At 48.3% G+C, this 18491-nt stretch overlaps 1 protein-coding gene across 3 annotated transcripts in view; it reads right to left on the reverse strand.

Annotated features, from left to right (window-relative positions):
• The window catches only part of LOC5576274 (titin), a 351555-nt gene that overhangs the window by 62816 nt on the left and 270248 nt on the right, over positions 1-18491 (reverse strand). For all 3 annotated transcript variants that reach the window (XM_021842989.1, XM_021843039.1, XM_021843103.1), the window contains 3 exons: positions 7597-7868; positions 1216-7541; positions 992-1155 (listed from right to left, as the gene is read on the reverse strand). In XM_021842989.1, the coding sequence (XP_021698681.1) occupies positions 992-1155; positions 1216-7541; positions 7597-7868 (6762 nt within the window). The remainder of the gene's footprint in view (positions 1-991; positions 1156-1215; positions 7542-7596; positions 7869-18491) is intronic.

The raw sequence follows: 18491 nt of genomic DNA on the forward strand, positions 1-18491 counted from the left end.
AGTCCTCTCATGGCGTAGTGGTTAACGCGCCCCAACTAGAGATCGGGGAGTCGTGAGTTCGATTCTCACTGAGAAGACGTGTAACTTTTTCGCAAATCTTCACATCAATTTGTCCATCTAATCCAATTGCAAATTATATGTAATGTTTAGCTTTTCGGTAGTTGTTAAACTTCCACTCGGCTGGTTGGCCGTAAACCACGATTCATAATTAAAACAGGTATTTTAATAGCTTATAAACGGTTTTCCTGCATATAATATTATAAATCATAAGAAATTTCTCATAAGAAACCTTTTTTCCCACTGTGCATTGGTAGACCGATTATGCCATTTTACCCCATGGGTGCATTTGGACTCACTTTGCCCTACGCACTTCAGTAGGGGTCTGGGTCAACGTGCGTAGCAGTAGGCCTACTAGATCTAGATGAGCGATGTGTATTCCATCCGATTCACACCACGCATGAATGACGTGCCGAAAAAGAAGTTGGTTACACAATTTTAGAATTTTTCGGCTTTGTATACTTGTCGTCTAGTCAGTCAGTCGGGCTGGCTGCGGTCAATCGCGAGCTGTCCGACCTTGACGGGTGGAAATGTAAACATTCATCCGCGCATTTTCACCTTTCCGTAACCGAGAGAATTGGCGGAATTTTTTTTCCGGTTCGGTGATTCTCAAATACTTGCGGTGGCAAAAATGGGTGGACTAACATTTTTCAGTGTACGTGATTCGGGGAAAGCGTTGAGCAACTCTGCGCTCACAGGTACTTAGCAGGCTATGACGTTAAAACTTTCCGTAGGTGTTCCGTTGCTTAGCAGCGGTCAAAGCCTGCTTGATTAATGTGTTTCACATGTTTCATCTGCCAGAGATCGACCGCACATGACTTCTAATTACGGGTGCAAAGCGTTCGTTCGGTGCTGACACGTCCATCTTGCCGCCTAACCCATCTTCCGACAAGAATAAGTGTATTTTTATGGGGTCACCGGGTTCAGCACTTACCTTTTTTGAACCGGGCGCGGAGGAACCTTCAGCTGTCGACATTTCCTCCTTCGTGCTGCTGGCCATCATCGACTCCATGCCGCTCATCAACACCGACGCTCCGAGGAACTTATTGAGCAAAGCACGCGCTTCCCGATCTTCTGCGCTGTCGCCAGATTCTTCCACTGCGAAACAAACCCTTCATTAATTCCTCTGGTTGAATCCTGAAAACTTCAAACACTTACCATTATCGGCATTCCGCATCCGATCCAGCACGTCCTGCACTCCGGACACCCGGCTCCCGTCGTTCAGGAACGATCTCGTCTGCTGCTGTCTGCTGCTACTGCTCTGACTCTTCCTGAACACTACTCCTCCGTCTTCGCATTCCTCCGCCTCGGTCGCAGCCATTGACGTCGTTCGGAAGGAAGATTTGGCCGCGCTCGTTCGTAGTTCGATGTCGTTTTCGTCAAAGTCCACGGATCCGGACCGGAGCGACATGTTCTCACACGGGGTAGATGAACGACTGGAGTGGCTATGGGTAGATCGCAGGATGAGGCCAGCCTTCGGGTAGGTCTTCTCCGACATCAGCGATGAAGAGGATTCCTTGTGCACGAAGCGCTCCGTGAGCTCCCTAACGGAACCTTTTCGGACAACCTTGGCATCCCGTTGGGGTAGATCTTCCAGAGCACCAACCTCGGTCGTCACATGGCTTGTTCCGTTGCCGATTTTCTCCGTCTTCGTCACCGAGATCAGTCCTTTGCGGGAGTTTTCACGTTCCAGCAGCTTCTCGCGAACCTCAGCCAAGCTTCGTTTGCTACTCGACAAATTCATGTTCTCCAAATCCTTGGCATCCGACGAGTAGAGCGTGGTCTTTCGTTCACCGACTGGAGCTGACCCGTTCTCCGAGTACAGGGTTTCCGTGAAGATCGATCCGGTGACCTTAGTCGTAGTTTCCGGCTCCGGAGCTGGTGCGGATTTCTTCTTCAGTGCCCTTATGCCAAACAGAGGCAATCCATTCTCGTCGGTTGGACCCACACCGTAACTCGAAGTAATACAATCCGTAGGCTTGGTTTCCTTCGGCACATCGCGCATTGTTGTTGTAGTCTTCTTCGGCGTACTAGTCGTAGATGTTGTCCTGAAGCTACGCGTTGTTTCCGAAACCTTTTTCAGAATATTACTCGTTGCCCAAATGGGCTTATCTTCCTTAACCTCCTTCTGTGGCACAACCCGTTCCCCAAAGCGGGAAGTCTTCAACGTGGTAGTAACCGTCGACGTTGCCGTAGTTGCCTTTCCGTTGGTCAACGGTTTGGATTTCGTGGGACTTGCACTGCGCGGAGCCTGCTCAGTCTTCTTCTCCACCTCGACGGTCTTCGTTACCCTGGCCTCAGTATCCTGCGAACCCTTTCGCATTGTCATCGGTCGAGTAGGGCTCGAATCCTTACGCTTTGGACTAGGCTCCCGAACGCGGCTGTTTGTTCTCGTGGTTGTTGTAGTGGTCGTAGTGGTAGTCGTCACCGAGGAAGCTGGCGACTTCTTCACCAGCCGAATCTGCGCCCGGATACGCCGACGCTGCTCATAGCCAGTTACCGACTCCAGCATTTTCTCCAGAACCTCAAGCTCGAAGATGTCTTCGATGATTGTGGAATCAATGGAAGGTTTGCGCTTCACCTGGGCTGCCAGCACGTTCTTTCCTGAATCAGCACGCTTCAAATCTGCGTCATATTTACTCGTAGACTTGATGGTGTCCTGTTGCTGAACAGTTTCCTCTACCTTCAACGAACGCTGAGTCATATCGATAGACTCCCGACGACCGTTGTTCATGTGCTCCAGGGAGCTCACCGTGTGATTCATGTACGACGGCTTGTTTCCAGGGGTTGGAGTATCCCGAGCGATGGTGCGTTCATACTTCTCCGTAATGGAAGGACGCTTGCCAGTTGACATGTACTCGGTTCGGTCCTCCTGAGAAGTGGTAGACTTGATGAGCTCGCTGGTTTCCAGCTTCGACGATGAAATTCGCTTTTCAAACAGGTCCTTTTTGGTAGACACCGTATCCTTGATGTATGCGGGAGTCTTCGGACCACTGTCCCGACGTGATTTTGGTGCCTCTTGCTTGGGCTGCACCGGTTCTTCCTTCAAGGGCTCAGGTTCAACCTTCTCCTGCGGTTTCTTATAAACGCCAATATCAGTCAGTTTCACGTCCTTCTGACTCGTTGTTACCGTAGCTACTTGTTCTTTCTTTCGACGATCCTCCCAAATCGAAGGACGGCTCAAAATATCCTTCTGTCTAGCCAATTCTGCTGCTGCAGGTTTGTTTCCATTTTCGAACAATTGCTTGGCCTTCTTCACAGCCTCGGTGCTACGGAGTGCTACGCTCTGTGGGACCTTGTCCTTCGGCTTCGTCAGCGTAGCTGTCGTGTAGCGCTCCGTGATGTTCGTTCTGTGTTCCGAATCAACTCCGCCAACATCCTCATCCAAATTCCTCTCGTGCTTGCTAGTCTGCTTCATGACGTTCTTCACCAGTTCCGGAGACTTCTGTGGAACAGTCGTTCCGGAGATGAACTTCTTCTTCTTCTCCGAAACGCTCAGCAGCGAATCGTCATCTTCCTCAACGAAACTACGATCTATGTCGTCCAGCGTAGTCTTCATCGTTGTCGTCTTCCTTTCCGTAGTCTTCTGACTATCCACAGTCGCAAACTTGGAAACCTTCTCGTTCACACTCTTCAAACATTCATCCGACTCGACCACGTCCACCGTAACCTTGCACTCCGGCACGAACGGTCCCGAAGTCTTGATCTTCTTGACCTCTTCCGCAGTCGAGATGAATTTTGTAACCTTATCCGACACGCTCAGCAGACACTCGTCCGACTTGAGATGTTCGTCCATGTCGTCATACTCGCATCGAACGAATCGGTTTGGCGTTTTCGACTGAGCGTCCTTCAGCTTGTTGGCTTCTTCCACAAACTTGGACACCTTCTGGGTGACGCTCATCAGCGATTCATCATCCTCGGTCACACGATCTAGGTTGGTAATTCTGCAGGCACGGGCAGCTCGCACTTCGTGGTCTTCCACTTCTGTGATCTCACATCCGATGTATTCGTTGGTAGCTTCCTCGAATATTGGGACATTGCTCACCTTCGGGGCGTGCTTGGGTTCATCGTCCGGTTCCTGTACCGCATCTGGATAGCGAGGCTTGCCGGTATCCTCGTCTGGTGAAACCGGAATCGGAATCAGCTTGTTCGGAGTAGGCTCGCGCGATGACTTGGCGTGCTGGATGTCGATGACTACGTTGTCCAGAATGTCCGAATCGATCGTTGGTTTGGCTGACAGGTTGATGGTCTTGGTTGTAACACACTTCACCGGGCGCTCAATCTTCTTCGTCGTTGAAGCAGTGGTTGTTGTGGTAGTTGCCGTTGCGCTCTTCGCTGCGGTTGTCTTCTTCGTGACGTTGTTTGATTTCAGGACATTATCGCTTGACGAACGAGCGTATGACTTCTCTACCCTTCCGGATATTCGGCTCACCGGGGCTGAGTCCTTACGATCAGATTTCTTGGTAGTGGTTATTGTAGTAGTGGTCGTTTCCACTGTCGTCGTTTCATCCTCGATCTCATTGTCCGAGATGCCGGTGTCCTTGTCGGATTCCGGTTCCGTGTACTCATCAACGACCTTTTTCGTAGATTTCGAGGTCCGTCCGACCTTGGAGGAGCGATCTTCAACGACAACCTTGGCCAGTAAAGGCTTACGAACTGGCTCGATTTTGATCTTGGCCACCGTTATGTGATGCTTGGTCTTATCCGTCTTGGTTGGACTGGTGTCCAATGGACGGCGCTTTTCTGGACTGGTCGCTGGAGTTCTAACCTTGGTAGTCGTCGTACGGGCAGGCCTCTCCGATTCCGTCTTTTCGGCAATGTACGCCTTGCGTTTCACGTCGAAGTCGGACGAACTCTTGTTGGTCACTACACGGCTGCTGGTTGAGCGCCGGTCGAATTTGGTGTCCGATGTCTGCTTGGTGAGAACTTTGTCGGACTTCTTGGCGTCGATCACCGGTTGGATCGTGATTTCCGTAACCGAAGTGTTCTTACCTTCCTTCTTCTGGTTGATGAGAATTTCGGCCTTCGAAGTTGTGGTTTTGGTTACAACAGTGGAATCGATTTGAGTCGGGGCAACCTTTTGAACGGGAGACTTTTCCATCTTGGGACTCGGTGAACGATCGTGTGATCGCGAACAACGGTGCGGAGAGGGTTCTTTGACCTGCTCGGAAGGCTTACAAACGGGAGATGGCTGCGAATGTTTTCGCACTGGAGAGGCGTCCTTTGGTTCCACCGGTTTCCGTTGAGGTGATTGTTCGTCCTTTGGACGACGATCAGGAGAAGGTTGAGAATGCTTCCTGATGGGTGATTGTTCCTTAATTTCGGTAGGTTTCTTGGCGGGGGCTTCCTCCTTAGGACGTCTCTCCGGCGAAGGCTGCGAGTGCTTCCTGATCGGTGAGGAGTCCTTCGATGGCTGAGGTCGGCGCTCCGGCGAAGGTTGGGAGTGCTTACGAACTGGAGATGTAGACTTCGTTGGCGAAGCAGTGCCTGCCTTGCGATCGGGGGAACTCGCCGGTGCTGATGGGCGTCGTTCGCCTGCAAGGAACTCATTCGTCTTCCGAGCAGCTCTCATCGTTTCGCTTTCGATGGTTTTGATTTCTTGCTCTAGCTTTTTGCGCTTCTCGCGGATCTCCGAGCTGCGGGTTACCGTATTGTCGTAGGTGCTGAACACGCTGGACGTGTTCGTTTCCTCGGTAGTCTCCTCAATACTGTCAGCCTTTTCGGGCATTCCCAAAATCCTACGGCATCGTTCTTCGAAAGTTTCGCTTCGCACTAGTGGTGGCTTTTGCTTCGGAGTCTTCGTTGACTTGGTTGTTTCTTGGTCTTCTGTAGACTTCTTTTCATCCAATCCAACTTCCTCGACTGTAGTCGTTACTTCGATGTCATCGGTAACATTCTCTAGCTTGACGTTGATCGTAATATCGTCATTCTCGCTGACAATCTTCTTCGTGTCGATCAGTTCAACATCCTCTCGCATTTGATGTTGCTTTTGCTTGTCTTCCGTGGTAGAAATGGTGATCGTCGTGTCGACGTTGAACGACTCGGACGAGTTCTCACGAATCAACTTTTCCGAGGTTAGTTTCACCGGAGAAGACTCGCGTTTGACGGGAGTTGTATCAACCGAGCAGAACGGAGCAGATTCTTTAGGAGTCTTGCTAGGCGAGATATTCCGGGCGAATTTGTCCGGGGATTGACCACGTGGAGTCATATCCGGAGAGTTTTGCGGAACTTTCCTCGGACTAAGCGAGCGTTCCCTGAGCTTGGTCTTGTCAACCGTATCGTACGCTTCCGAAGTTGAAGATTCCTGGATGACCGTTTCCTTGAAGGTTGACTGTTTTCGCTCAGATGTGATGGTCGGTTTCATGTAGTCCTTGGAGGACACATCCGTACGACTGGAACGAGTAGTTGTGTGGGTGCTGAGGCGACTAGTATCGGATTCCCGCGACGGAGAGCGTCTTCCACGGGTGGATTTGTCCGGGCTGACGCTGGATCGCCCTGTGGTTGAGTTCGAGCGAACCGAGCGTGTGCTCTCGGTAGGCGAAACGCAACGAAGTGAACGGGCGAAGGAATCGTGCGCTGGATCGACCTCGATCGTGACCTTCTGCTGAGTGACGGCTTCTTGCTGTTGTTTCTTGACCTGCTCGACTCGCTCACTTTCCGAACGTTCCTCTGCGATGAACTGCAAGTTGGTAACCTTCTCGGTGATGTCTTTCTTGACCGATCGGTGCTCGATCTCGTCTCGACTCTTGCTGTTCAGGGCTTCGACGGCTGCGTTGAGCCGTTTCTGAGTTTCCGCATGTGCTTGCTGGTCAAAGGGTTTCTCCGGTTCCACGCCGACCTTTTCGTAGTTTCGAGTAGTGACAGTTGTTCCATCTTCGAGCTTTTTGGTGATGGTGATCATCCTAGTGGAGGGGTTGATCATTCGGACGTCTCGTTCGATGACCTTGCCGGGAAGCTCTGCCAAGCGGAAAGCTTCACTGACACGGTCTGGATCGCTTGATAGGTGTTTGCTGGTTACGTTGCCATCAGTTTCCTGCGTTTGAGTAGTGGTTTTTGTGGATTCCTCTCGGGTACTGGCCGTGTGTCCGCACATAAACTCCGGAATATTGGTATTGGCGGGAGGTAATTCGATGGTGTCGCCGAAGGTCTGCTGCGAGCGGACCACTTTCGTCGAAGAGGAAGACGTTGATGTGGATTTCTTGGAGATTGTGCTGCCGTCTTCTCCTTCGAGGACAGTATTCTCCGCCAGGAAGGTGGCCGATTGATCTCCGGAGCTGCGGACAAAGTTCTTGTCGTCGCCTTCGAAGCGCTCGCTGCTAACTTCTTCGTTTTTGCCGGTGAACGAGGTGCGTCCGCCTTGGATGTCCTTCGTTCCTTCGGTAGTGGCTGAACTTCGAAGGGTGTGGGTCTTACCGTCAGCACTGCGCTCTTCAGACGATGTAACGTGCCAGCCGCTGTTGTCTGAAGGGATGACGGTTCCGAATCTGAAAGAAGGGGCTTAGAAAGCGAACGACTCAAACGAGACTAACAGCGACTTACCGAGTGGGGCTTTCCGAGTCTCTGATTTCCTTGGTTTTGAAGCTTTCGAAGCTCTGGTCGGCGAGCGAATCGCCGTGACTTCCGGTGACGGACGTCTTGGACAGTCCGAACTTGGCACTGCTGGTGTTGTGCTGCTCCATGATGTACGGCGAGGACGGAGCTATCGATGGGGCGTCTCCGGGGGCGTATAGGGCTTTCAGGCGCTCCTCGCGCAGTTTGTACATATGCGCACGGATCTCCCGTTTGCGCCCGAAGTCCTGTGCGTCGTGCCACTGTGGAGAAAAAAGGGAAAATAGGGAACGGTGAGAATATGCTGGTGTTGGGTGTAGCGCTAACGATCACCTATGGAACGGAATGTGCGACGCTGAAATCTAGATTTCATTGGAGATTTCATCGGAACTCCTTTAGGGATTCTGAATGAGATTCCTCCAAAGAGTCATCTAAGAAGTCCTCGATGAACCCCTCTTGAAAATCAATCAGCTATTGAAGGAAACTGGAAAAACTTGACGTCTGAAAGTAGATCAATAAATTTCCATAGCCCTTTGACTAATAATTGGAATTGTAGGAGTAAGTATCTCCAGTCCATGGAATCCATGTATCAGAGTATCAAAGTCCATGGAAAGTTTTGATCAATACGAGTACACGGAGATTCTGCAAAAATCGTGCGCCTTGATCCCAAATCAAAAGGTTTTACAGAACTTAGATCGATATGAGCGCCTTTTCAATTAGAAATGTCAAAGCTCACTAGAAAAATCAAATAACAAAGAAATAGAATGGCCATACCGGCCTTGGGGATTCATGAAAATTCTTTGTGACGTCTTCGATGTTGGGGGCTGGAAATTGACCCACTATCCACTGCTGAGATATCAACCGAGGTATTTGGACCTCCCCCGTCATTGTGGTCCTTCGAACCGGAACAGGGCCAACCAGACCCTGAACTAAACGGAAGCTTCGATACTGGATCGTTGAATGCAACGTATTCGGAATACAATCAGTAGCTTTGTTCCATTCAAGACCCTTGCGTGCCTTAGGACGTAGCGTCGCTTCTCTGGACCGTCATCGCTGCTAACCGTTTTGGGCTTGGCTTGGACTTCAGCCAAAAAGAATTTTGCGCAGGTAAGTGAACCCTTGCTACTATATGTCCAGCCAAGCTAGGAAATCACTCTCCACTAACAGCTGGTTTTTGTTGAAGAGCTAGTCCGCTAAGACCACGCAGATCCTAGTGAGGCTAGCCCGTCCACATCCGGTTTCAAATCGTAAACAAATACAATACAGTAGATGTATCCTTTAACTAGACAGCTTTATTCAAATCAGGTATGTATTTACAATTAACCATCGCACACAAAGATCATACATCTCTCAACGAATCTTCCATACTTTTACCAACGACGTCGCATGCTTCTCAACCAAGTCGGAACAAATCAACGCCGCCAATTCAATGGTATTTGCCTTCCTCGCAAAACATGGCCCGTGAGGCCATCACCAAGATCGCCAATTGGAACGGAGCAAAACCCAGCAACTCTCCGCCTTCCTAGACCAGGAAGGCATCGATATAGCCGTGATCACGGAGATGCACCTCAAGCTGGAAGTTAACGTCTTCATCCCCGACTTCCGGCTCGTGCGGCTTGACCGGTGCGGCACTGAAGGAGGTGGCGTTGCGATTGCTCTGCGGAGCAACATAAACTGCACCCTGCTGCCGAGTTTCTAACTGCAAGTCATCGAGGCCGTTGGTGTTCTGGTGAAAACCTTCATCAGCCCAATCAAGATCATCGCGGCGTCCTGCCCGAAGCAAGCTACCATCGACGATGGAACATCGGCGACCCTAAATCAAGACCTCACCAAGCTGACACGGCGGCAGGGGCAGTTTATCCTGGCTGGTGACCTGAACGCAAGGCACGAGACATGGGGAAACACCCGGCGAAACAGGAATGGCCTCATCCTACAACAGGACCTGGAGGAAGGTCACAACACCATCCTGAGCCTGGATCCACTCACCCGCCTGAGCCAGTCCGGGGCCCACTCAACCGTCTTTCTGACCAACATGGACGGCAACATCTCTCAACCGGTCGTTCATCAGGACCTCAGCTCGGACCGCTACCCGGTGGTTGCAGAAGTTAATTCCCTGGTCACCCAGCACAACTACCACCGTGTCGACTGGGGTCGATTCCAGCGGTGTGTCGACGCCAACATCCGGTACGAGGCGCCTCCGCTGAAGATATTGACCGGCAGCTGCAGAGCGTCGAAGAGGGCCATCTCCGTGGCCCGAGAGCAGCACATACCAGCATCAGGTCAGGTGATCGTGTTACCAAAGATCTTATTCGTTTACGCAACACCAAACGCAGGCAGTACCAACGCACTGGTCTGTGTGCGTTAAAAATCCAAGTTAATCGCATATCCAAAATTATCAAGGCCAGAATGGTGGACCTTAGGAACGAAGACTCTTCCAAAAACATCCGCTCTCTCCCAGATTGTGCTAGGCCATTCTGGAAGATGACTTCTTGATCGCACTTGACAACTCACACAATCTAGGGCTAGACATTCCTAGCCCACACGAAGCCGCTGTCTCCGAACACGCAGCTAACCTACACCGATCTCCCAACGACTTCTCGGAGGAATTTGAGATCACTGCTGACGAATTGCTGGCCTATGTCAAAACTTCCAAAAACATGAAGGCCCCAGGTTTCGACAACATTCTGAACTTGGAGCTGAAGCAATTGAGCAATCTGGCACTGGTTTTCAATCAGTGCCTCCGACTTAGGTACTTCTCCTCGTCGTGGAAGTCAGCAAAAGTCCTCCCTATCAGGAAATCTGGGAAGGACCCATCCTCTCCCAAAAGCTATCGACCCATCAGCCTTCTCTCAGGGTTATCAGAGCTTTTTGAAAAGCGATCAACAGACGGCTGCTTTCGGCAGCTGATCAAAACAACATCTTACTTGAGGAACAGTTTGGCTTTTGACGCGGTCGTTCAACCGTGCATCAACTGACTCGAGTAAACAACATCCTCAGGCGGAACAAGTCCCTCGCCAAATCCTCTGCCATGGCGTTGCTCGATGTTGAAAAAGCATTCGACAGCGTCTGGCATGACGGCCTGGTGTACAAGCTGCACCGATACAATCTTCCGACCTATTTGGTGAAAATCATCAAAAATTATTTGTTAGACAGGACGTTCAGGGTTTCCCTCAATGGAGTCAACTTAGACCCACTCAACATCTCCGCAGATGATCCACAGGGAAGTATTTTAGTTCCCCTACTATACAACCTGTTCACCTCGGACATGCCTCAGCTCCCTGAAGGCGGCTCTCTATCACTGTTCGCTGACGTCACCTCAGTCGTCTACAGCGGTAGATACACGAGAGCGTTAACATCTCGACTCCAGAGAGGCCTGAATGTCTTGTCAGATTATCTGAACAGCTGTATCAACGTGGCGAAGACCCAGGTCATCTTCTTCCCCTATTCCAAATCCCCCAGACTTGTTTCGCCTGAGGATTGTAAAATCACCCTCGGCGGATCAACGGTGGAATGGTCTGATGTAGCCGACTACCTTGGTTTAAGGTTAGACAGCAAGCTTCTCTTCAGACAACAGGTTGATAAAACAGTCACCAAATGCAACATTGCTTAAAACACTTTACCCACTGTCCAACCAAAAGTCAGCCTTACTATTTACAAACAGGTCATTCTTTCGGTTGTTGAATATGGCGTATCAATCTGGGAGAGCTGCGCCAAAACCCACCTTCTGAGGCCCCAAAGGACCCAGAATAAGTTCCTTCGGATGATCCTAAACAGTCCTCCGAGAATGAGAACAACTGATGGCCGAGATAAAAACACTTGAGGAGCGCTTTAGTGACTCGATCGATAGGTTCAGAGCTCGTTGCCAACAATCTGGCCAGCAGGTCATCCGGGACCTCGACCCACCCCCCTTCCCCCCCCTAGGTTATCAAATTGTTATTAGTAGTATTTTAAATAGTAGTTGGGTTATCAGATTTTTCTTTTCTAAAACTACCAGAGCCTAAAAGGCCGAGCAATTACCAGAGCAAAAACAAATGTATTGAAAACAAAGCTTAAGGGCCCCTCGGGGTCAACCTCTTCAAATGCTAAACCAATTATCTTGTAAATCAAAATATGAAAATAAATATGAATTCAATCAAAAAAAAATCAGGATGTGTTGTTTGTCAACATCCTCACAGCACGATTGGACCAGGTCACGCGAAGGGGGTGGGAGGAGGTGTCATCTTCGAAGGAGCAGGACACTCTCGAGGATTTATTCGAATTTTTGCGACGTCGAATCCAAGTTTTGGACAGTCTTCCACCAAAATGCACCGACACTAGGGGAGTCGGTCAGTTGCAGCAGCAACTGAAGTCAAGGATTCTACTCATGAAGGCTAGCTACAACTCAACCCAATCTAACCAAGTATCTAGGTGCAGCTGCGTGGTCTGCTCTTTGGACCATGTTCTCTACCAATGTAGCGAATTCCAACAAATGGCAGTTTTGGACAGGGACAGTCTCTTGAAATCCCGTGGACTTTGTCGGAACTGTTTCCAGGTGGGACACTAAGCCAAGGATTGCCATTCAAAATACTTTTGTCGGAATTGAAATGTTAAAATGTTGAACGAAGTCTTTGTCTCAGAAGAAATCCCGGAGAGATGGAGGGAGAGTAACCCAAGTAAAGCCGATCCCGAAAAACAAAGGAGACTACCTCAGCCCCGGATCCAGTCACCCCATCTCACTCATGAACGTTAAAATCAAACTCATCAATTCGGCCGTGAACAGCAGGTTGGCAGAAATGCACGAGTTCACTATTTTGACGTTTGAGCAGTGCCAAATTCACTAGTTGCCATGGTCACATAAATAACACGACACCGCTAAAACGTCAAATAATGAACTCGTGCATTGGTCCTTAGTTATATTTTTGGACCTCTCACAAGCTTTCGACTGTGTAAATCTGTGCTCAACACTTTGCAAGAACTGAAGATACCAAACAGAATCATTTCTTAACTCCAGCGATCGCCAAATAGTCGTTAAGACTAAAGAGGGAGATGCTTGTAGGGAAGTTAGCGAAGGACTCTCACATGGGTGCTGTTATGATTCCAATATGTACCCTTAAGGTAAATAGTAGAAGAACCACTTCCTGCCGATGAAATGTCTGCCGCAAGAAAGACACATCTTCCGTAATCTGGAGCAAGGACCGGACGAGAAAATTACAAAATTCGTTCTTCGGCTGAGAGAACAAGGCAATTTGTGTGACTAAGCGAACTGGCTGGACGAAAACATAAAGGAGCAAATATTCGAAAAGGGAAGATCTGACGAACTGCGTGCTAAAATCCTCACGAAACCTAACATGACACTGGACGAAATTGTCAAGGGGGGCCGTTCGCTAGAAACGATTGAGAGTGTCCGTCAGCAGCTGCAACGTTCTGCGGAGGTGAACAAAGTGAATTCATTCAAGCAGGAGTGCTTCCGCTGTGGTCGTGTGGGACATTTCACCAACAGTGAGTCGTGTCCGGCGAAGGATAAGCGTTGTGAGAAATGCGGATTGGTCGGCCACTTCAAACGCTGTTGCAACACCAAAGTTGGAAGCAATAAGCAGAGGAAGGTGAATCAAATCGACAAGGAATCAGCGGTAGGAGGAGAAGAAGAACTCTACGACTCGGATGACTCTGCCAGTAATGCTGATCAGGAGGAAGTAAGCTACGTTTTTGCCGCTGGAACTGGAAGTCTAGGCGGTGAGAAGGTGATTTGCAGTGTCGGAGGCATTAAAATCAAGTGGGTCGTGGATTCAGGGGCAGGTGTGAATGTAATTGATTACAACACGTGGACCTACCTCAAGGAACAGAAAGTCAACATTCTTTCACAATCCAAGCAGTGCCAGACAACCCTCAAAGCTTACGGTAACAATAGCCTCATAGTTCTCGGACAGTTTAAAACAAGCATCGCCACGAGGAACCAGGAGGAAGGAGCGAGTCTGCTGAGTAAGAACACTGCCAAACAGTTGCAAATCTTGAAAATCAACACGGATGTGTGGACCATCAGCGCAGAGAACAGTAAAGTTGGCAGAATCAAAGGAATCGAAGTGAACCTGCAGATTGATCCTCTAGTGAAGCCGATTCAGATCACCAAGTGCCACATCCCGATACCTGTGCAAGAGAAGGTCGAGAAGGAAATCAACACATTGTTGGAGCAGGATATTATTGAAGTGGCACCGATTGATTCGCCCTGGATTTCGCGACTGGTTCTTAGCCCGAAAGCTGGAGATCCGTCGGCCGTACGCCTATGTGTGGACATGCGTGCCGCCAATAAGGCCATCGTTCCTCAACGTTTCCCTCTACCTACTTTCGAAGACATTGTTCCACACCTACATGACTGCAAGTGGTTTTCGAAAATAGATTTGAACAAGGCTTTTCATCAGGTAGTTTTGGCTCCCGATTCTCGGTTTGTAACCACATTTGTCACTCACCATGGCTATTATCGCTACAAACGGCTAACATTTGGTATGAACTGCGCCTCTGAAGTGTCCCAGAGCATCATGGAACGAGTGTTGAAGCGGATTCCTGGAGTCAAAGTTTTCATAGACGACATCCTAGTCTTCGGGTCAACAAAGGAACAGCATGACATCGCACTGAAAGCCGTTTTGTGTCGTTTGGAAGAGTACGGAATTACCATTAACCCAAAGAAGTGGTCCCTGGGAAAAGCAGAAGTGACATTTATGGGGCATATTCTTTCTGCGGATGGAATTCGACCAACGATGGACAAGGTGGAGACGATCAAGCGATTGCGAGAACCCAAGACCACTGAAGAACTACGAAGCTTCTTGGGGATGATCACTTATCTTGGCAGGTTTATTCCAGAGTTGTCAAAGTTGACTTCTCCGCTACGTGGTCTGCTCAGAAAGGATTCGGTGTTCAATTGGGGCTCAGAGCAATAAGTGGCGTTTTAAAAACTGAAGGATACTCTGAAAGACCCAAAGAACCTTGGTTACTATTCTCCCCGTGACAAGACCATCGTAATTGCTGACGCTGGACCAACAGGACTCGGTGCAGTCCTAATTCAGGAGAAGGAAGGGCACAAGAGAGTTATTTGCTACATTAGCAAAGGGCTTTCTGATGCCGAAAAATCGTATGCCCAGAACGAAAAGGAGGCGCTTGCCTTGGTGTGGGCCACCGAACGACTGCAGATTTACTTGCGGGGCTTGACATTCCTTCTTCTTACTGATCACGAGCCACTGAAAGTAATCTTGCCGACCACGGTGTACTATATTTAATTTTTTATGCCGTGCTTGCCGACATACACGAGGTGCAAGACGTATGGGCAGTTCGGAGAGGAAACCATTTTTGCTATTTTGCAAAGAGCTGTGTGCCTACTGCATTGACTACGGAGGACATCGTTGACCATACTAAATCGGACCCGGAGCTGGCGTTGCTGAAGGAGGCTCTAACCACGGGCCGTTGGAATGAAGGAGTGAAGAAGTTTGCACCGTTTAAGGACGAACTGTACGGCTGTCGTGAAATGCTACTACGAGGTGAGAGAATAGTTATTCCGGGAAATCTCCAAAAGCGCGTCCTGTCCCTAGCTCATATTGGACATCCCGGAATAGAAAGATCCAAGCAAAGACTACGTTCCAAAGTGTGGTGGCCGCCTATGGACAAAGACGTCGAGCATGCAGTACGCAAATGTCTGGATTGTCAGATAGTAGGCAGAGCCGCTCCACCAGAACCGATGGCATTAAGAAAACTTCCTGAGCATCCTTGGAAGTATCTTAGCATGGATATTTTGGGTCCGCTACCCAGCGGAGAATCGCTTTTGGTGATCATCGATTGCCACAGTGTTCAAAATCGTGGAAATATTGAGGCAAACGACGTCCGCCGATATCATCAATAAGTTGAAGCCGTTATTCATGAGAATGGGCCTTCCGTCCATCTTGATGACGGACAATGCACGAAACTTCACGAGCAAGAAGGTGGAGCGCCAAAATCGCGCCCTGCTGAAGATTTTGAGGATTTTTTTTTTTTGGGATTTTTAGATTTTGAGGATTGCTGAATTAAACCATACGGACTGGAAGCAAGATTTGGAGGAGAACTACGTTTATGCGCTAACGCCTCATCCCGGAAAGGGGCGATCACCTGCCGAACTTGCCTTTGGTCGTCAGTTTCGGGACTGGATACCCCAACTTTCCAGTGTTCGAAGCCAAGATGAAGAGGTCAAGGATAAAGACGCGGTCTACAAATATCAGGCAAAGTGCCAAGTGGATGCAGCTAGAGGAGCTAGAGTCCGGGATTGACAGAGGTGACCAGGTGCTGATGAAAAACATGCATCCTTCGAACAATCTTTCTGCCACGTTTCTCCCAGGACCAGCGAAGGTAATCAGTAAGCAAGGCAATTCAGTCATCGTCGAAACCCCGGAAGGTGTGCGGTACCGTAGAAACTCATCGCATCTCAAGAAGGTGCACTCCCCGGAACCGGAAAGAACCAATTCTACGAGCGATGATGAACATCAAGACTGGGCTACTCCAACGACGATGGAGAACTCACCTGTAGCCCAGCGTGAAGCAGCAGCTAACCCGCAACAGACGACTTCGAGAGCAGCACAGGAGAATTCCCCAAGACCTGAGAGACATATCAAGCGACCACTACGATTTTATGATTATGTCCTGGATGTCGGTGTTAATAGAGACTAAAGGACCAAGCTGTAAAAAGGGGAAAGTGTTATGATTCCAATATGTACCCTTAAGGTAAATAGTACACACTTAGAAAATATCACCGACTCCGGTAATTTTTTTACCGAAATATAAACCGCTGAGCGCTCGGTAATGCTTCCGGTAAACTTAATGATAACCGAACAATCCGTAAGTGAAGTCGAAACGCAGCTGTCAAAATATTACAAATCGTTCGGTAATAATTCACGAGCGATTTGTAATATTTATTTATTTACCGAACACATTGTTCATATTATATTATTATACTAGTGGTCCCGGCAAACTTCGTCTTGCCATCAAGTAGGCTGTTGAAAAACGCTTTTCATCGTCCCATATAAAATGACAGTTGCGTTCGCGCTCGTTTTTTTCAACTTTCCCGGTGAATATCCTGGTATTTTTATACACACGAACACGTCGAAACCCTTGACGAACAAAACTGAGGAAGAATCATTCAAATCCGTTGACCCGTTCTTAAACCATTTCGTGACATACAAACACCATTCCATTTTTATTTATATAGATAGAATTGGACAGGATGATAAAAAAAAAATAAAATAAAATATTGGCAATTGTGCTTATTCTGCGCGGCGTGTGAGTCGAGACGAGTCGCTCTCACCGCGAGTGACGTGATACGACTAATGTTAATCAAATGGGAGCGAGTCGACAATTGTCACCCCATTCGACTCGTGTCACCTCACACGCCGCGCAGAATAAGCACAAATGAATTGTGATCTCTAAAGAAACAATCGAATTTATTTCGAGAACGTTTCTTTATTCCTTTCGTCATGTTTATTTTTTTATAAATTTCATTTCACTTTTAGCGATTTCACCGTTAACCTAAAAGTAAGTTGCAAATTCAGCGCCAGTTGAATAACCCATTGATTATCTGCTTCATGCAACAGTCCTGTGAAGCGTTTGCAGCTATTCGCCACTTCTAGCAAACAAAACTGATGCCGCCGATTCCGTCTTGGATAGGTCAACTTCTACAATCTACAAAAATAACATTTTTTTGTATTCTGTGGTAACACTTATTCAATTTATTTACCTTGATCCATTCAACGATGCCCGACAGTGGATTTTTTCTCACAGTATTTTCTTGCTTCCACAAATAAACATGGCGGTTAACAATCTCAAATTACCAATAGTTCGGTAAAACGCTGTATCACTAGGTACCGAAACTTTTACTGACTACGGAGAATCTAAACGATTTACATTTTTTTCGGTAAATGAAATGACGATTTCGGTGAAAACAAAGAAAAAATGGGGCCCACATAGCCGTAGCGGTAAACGCGCAGCTATTCAGCATGACCATGCTGAGGGTCGTGGGTTCGAATCCCGCTGGTCGAGGATCTTTTCGTAAAGGAAAATTTCTCGATTCCCAGGGCATAGAGTATCTTCGTACCTGCCACACGATTATACACATGCAAAAATGGTCAATCGGCAAAGAAAGCTCTCAGTTAATAACTGTGGAAGTGCTCATAAAAGAACACTAATCTGAGAAGCAGGCTTTGTCCCAGTTGGGACGTAACACCAGATAGAAGAAGAAGAAGAAAGAAAAATGCTCTGAATTTCCCTAATTTTGTACGTTTTTTCGGTAAAGCTCGTTTGAAATACCGAAACATCAGTTGAATATTGATTTACAGTACATTTTCGATAAGAAAATTTACCGAACAACGAAAGAAAATCTAAGTGTGTAGAGAGAAAGAAGGGAGTTTAGAAGGAAATAATAAAAGGAAATAAAGTAATGTGTTTTTGGACCGGGATTAAATTCGAGTTTATTACAGTTGTTGAATCCGATTACAACAGGTGCCCTCTGTCCCCAATACTTTTCAACTTTTACACCTGCGGCCTACATCAAATCGAGGTTGAGGATCGCGAACTAGTCCAGTTCGCCGATGACTTTGCGGCGGTAATTACAGGAAACACCCCAGAAGAAGCCGGTTGAATCGGTTTTGAAAGGCTGGCCCTGAAGATTAATATTAGCAAGTGTGCTGCTGTCGTTTTTACGGCAAAAAATACCAGCGGGCTGAAGATCAAGATAGGACGAGAGGAAGTGAACCTTAACAACACTCATCGATATCTAAGATATACGGTTGACAGAACCCTAACACACAAGAAACACATCGAGGACATACGAGATAAAGCATCAGGGAAACTGAAGATCATCAAGCTACTCGGGAAGCGCAGCAGTGGCTCCAATCCGAATA

The sequence above is a fragment of the Aedes aegypti genome, chromosome 1 (genome assembly GCF_002204515.2).
Source record: "Aedes aegypti strain LVP_AGWG chromosome 1, AaegL5.0 Primary Assembly, whole genome shotgun sequence".
NCBI lineage: Eukaryota > Metazoa > Arthropoda > Insecta > Diptera > Culicidae > Aedes > Aedes aegypti.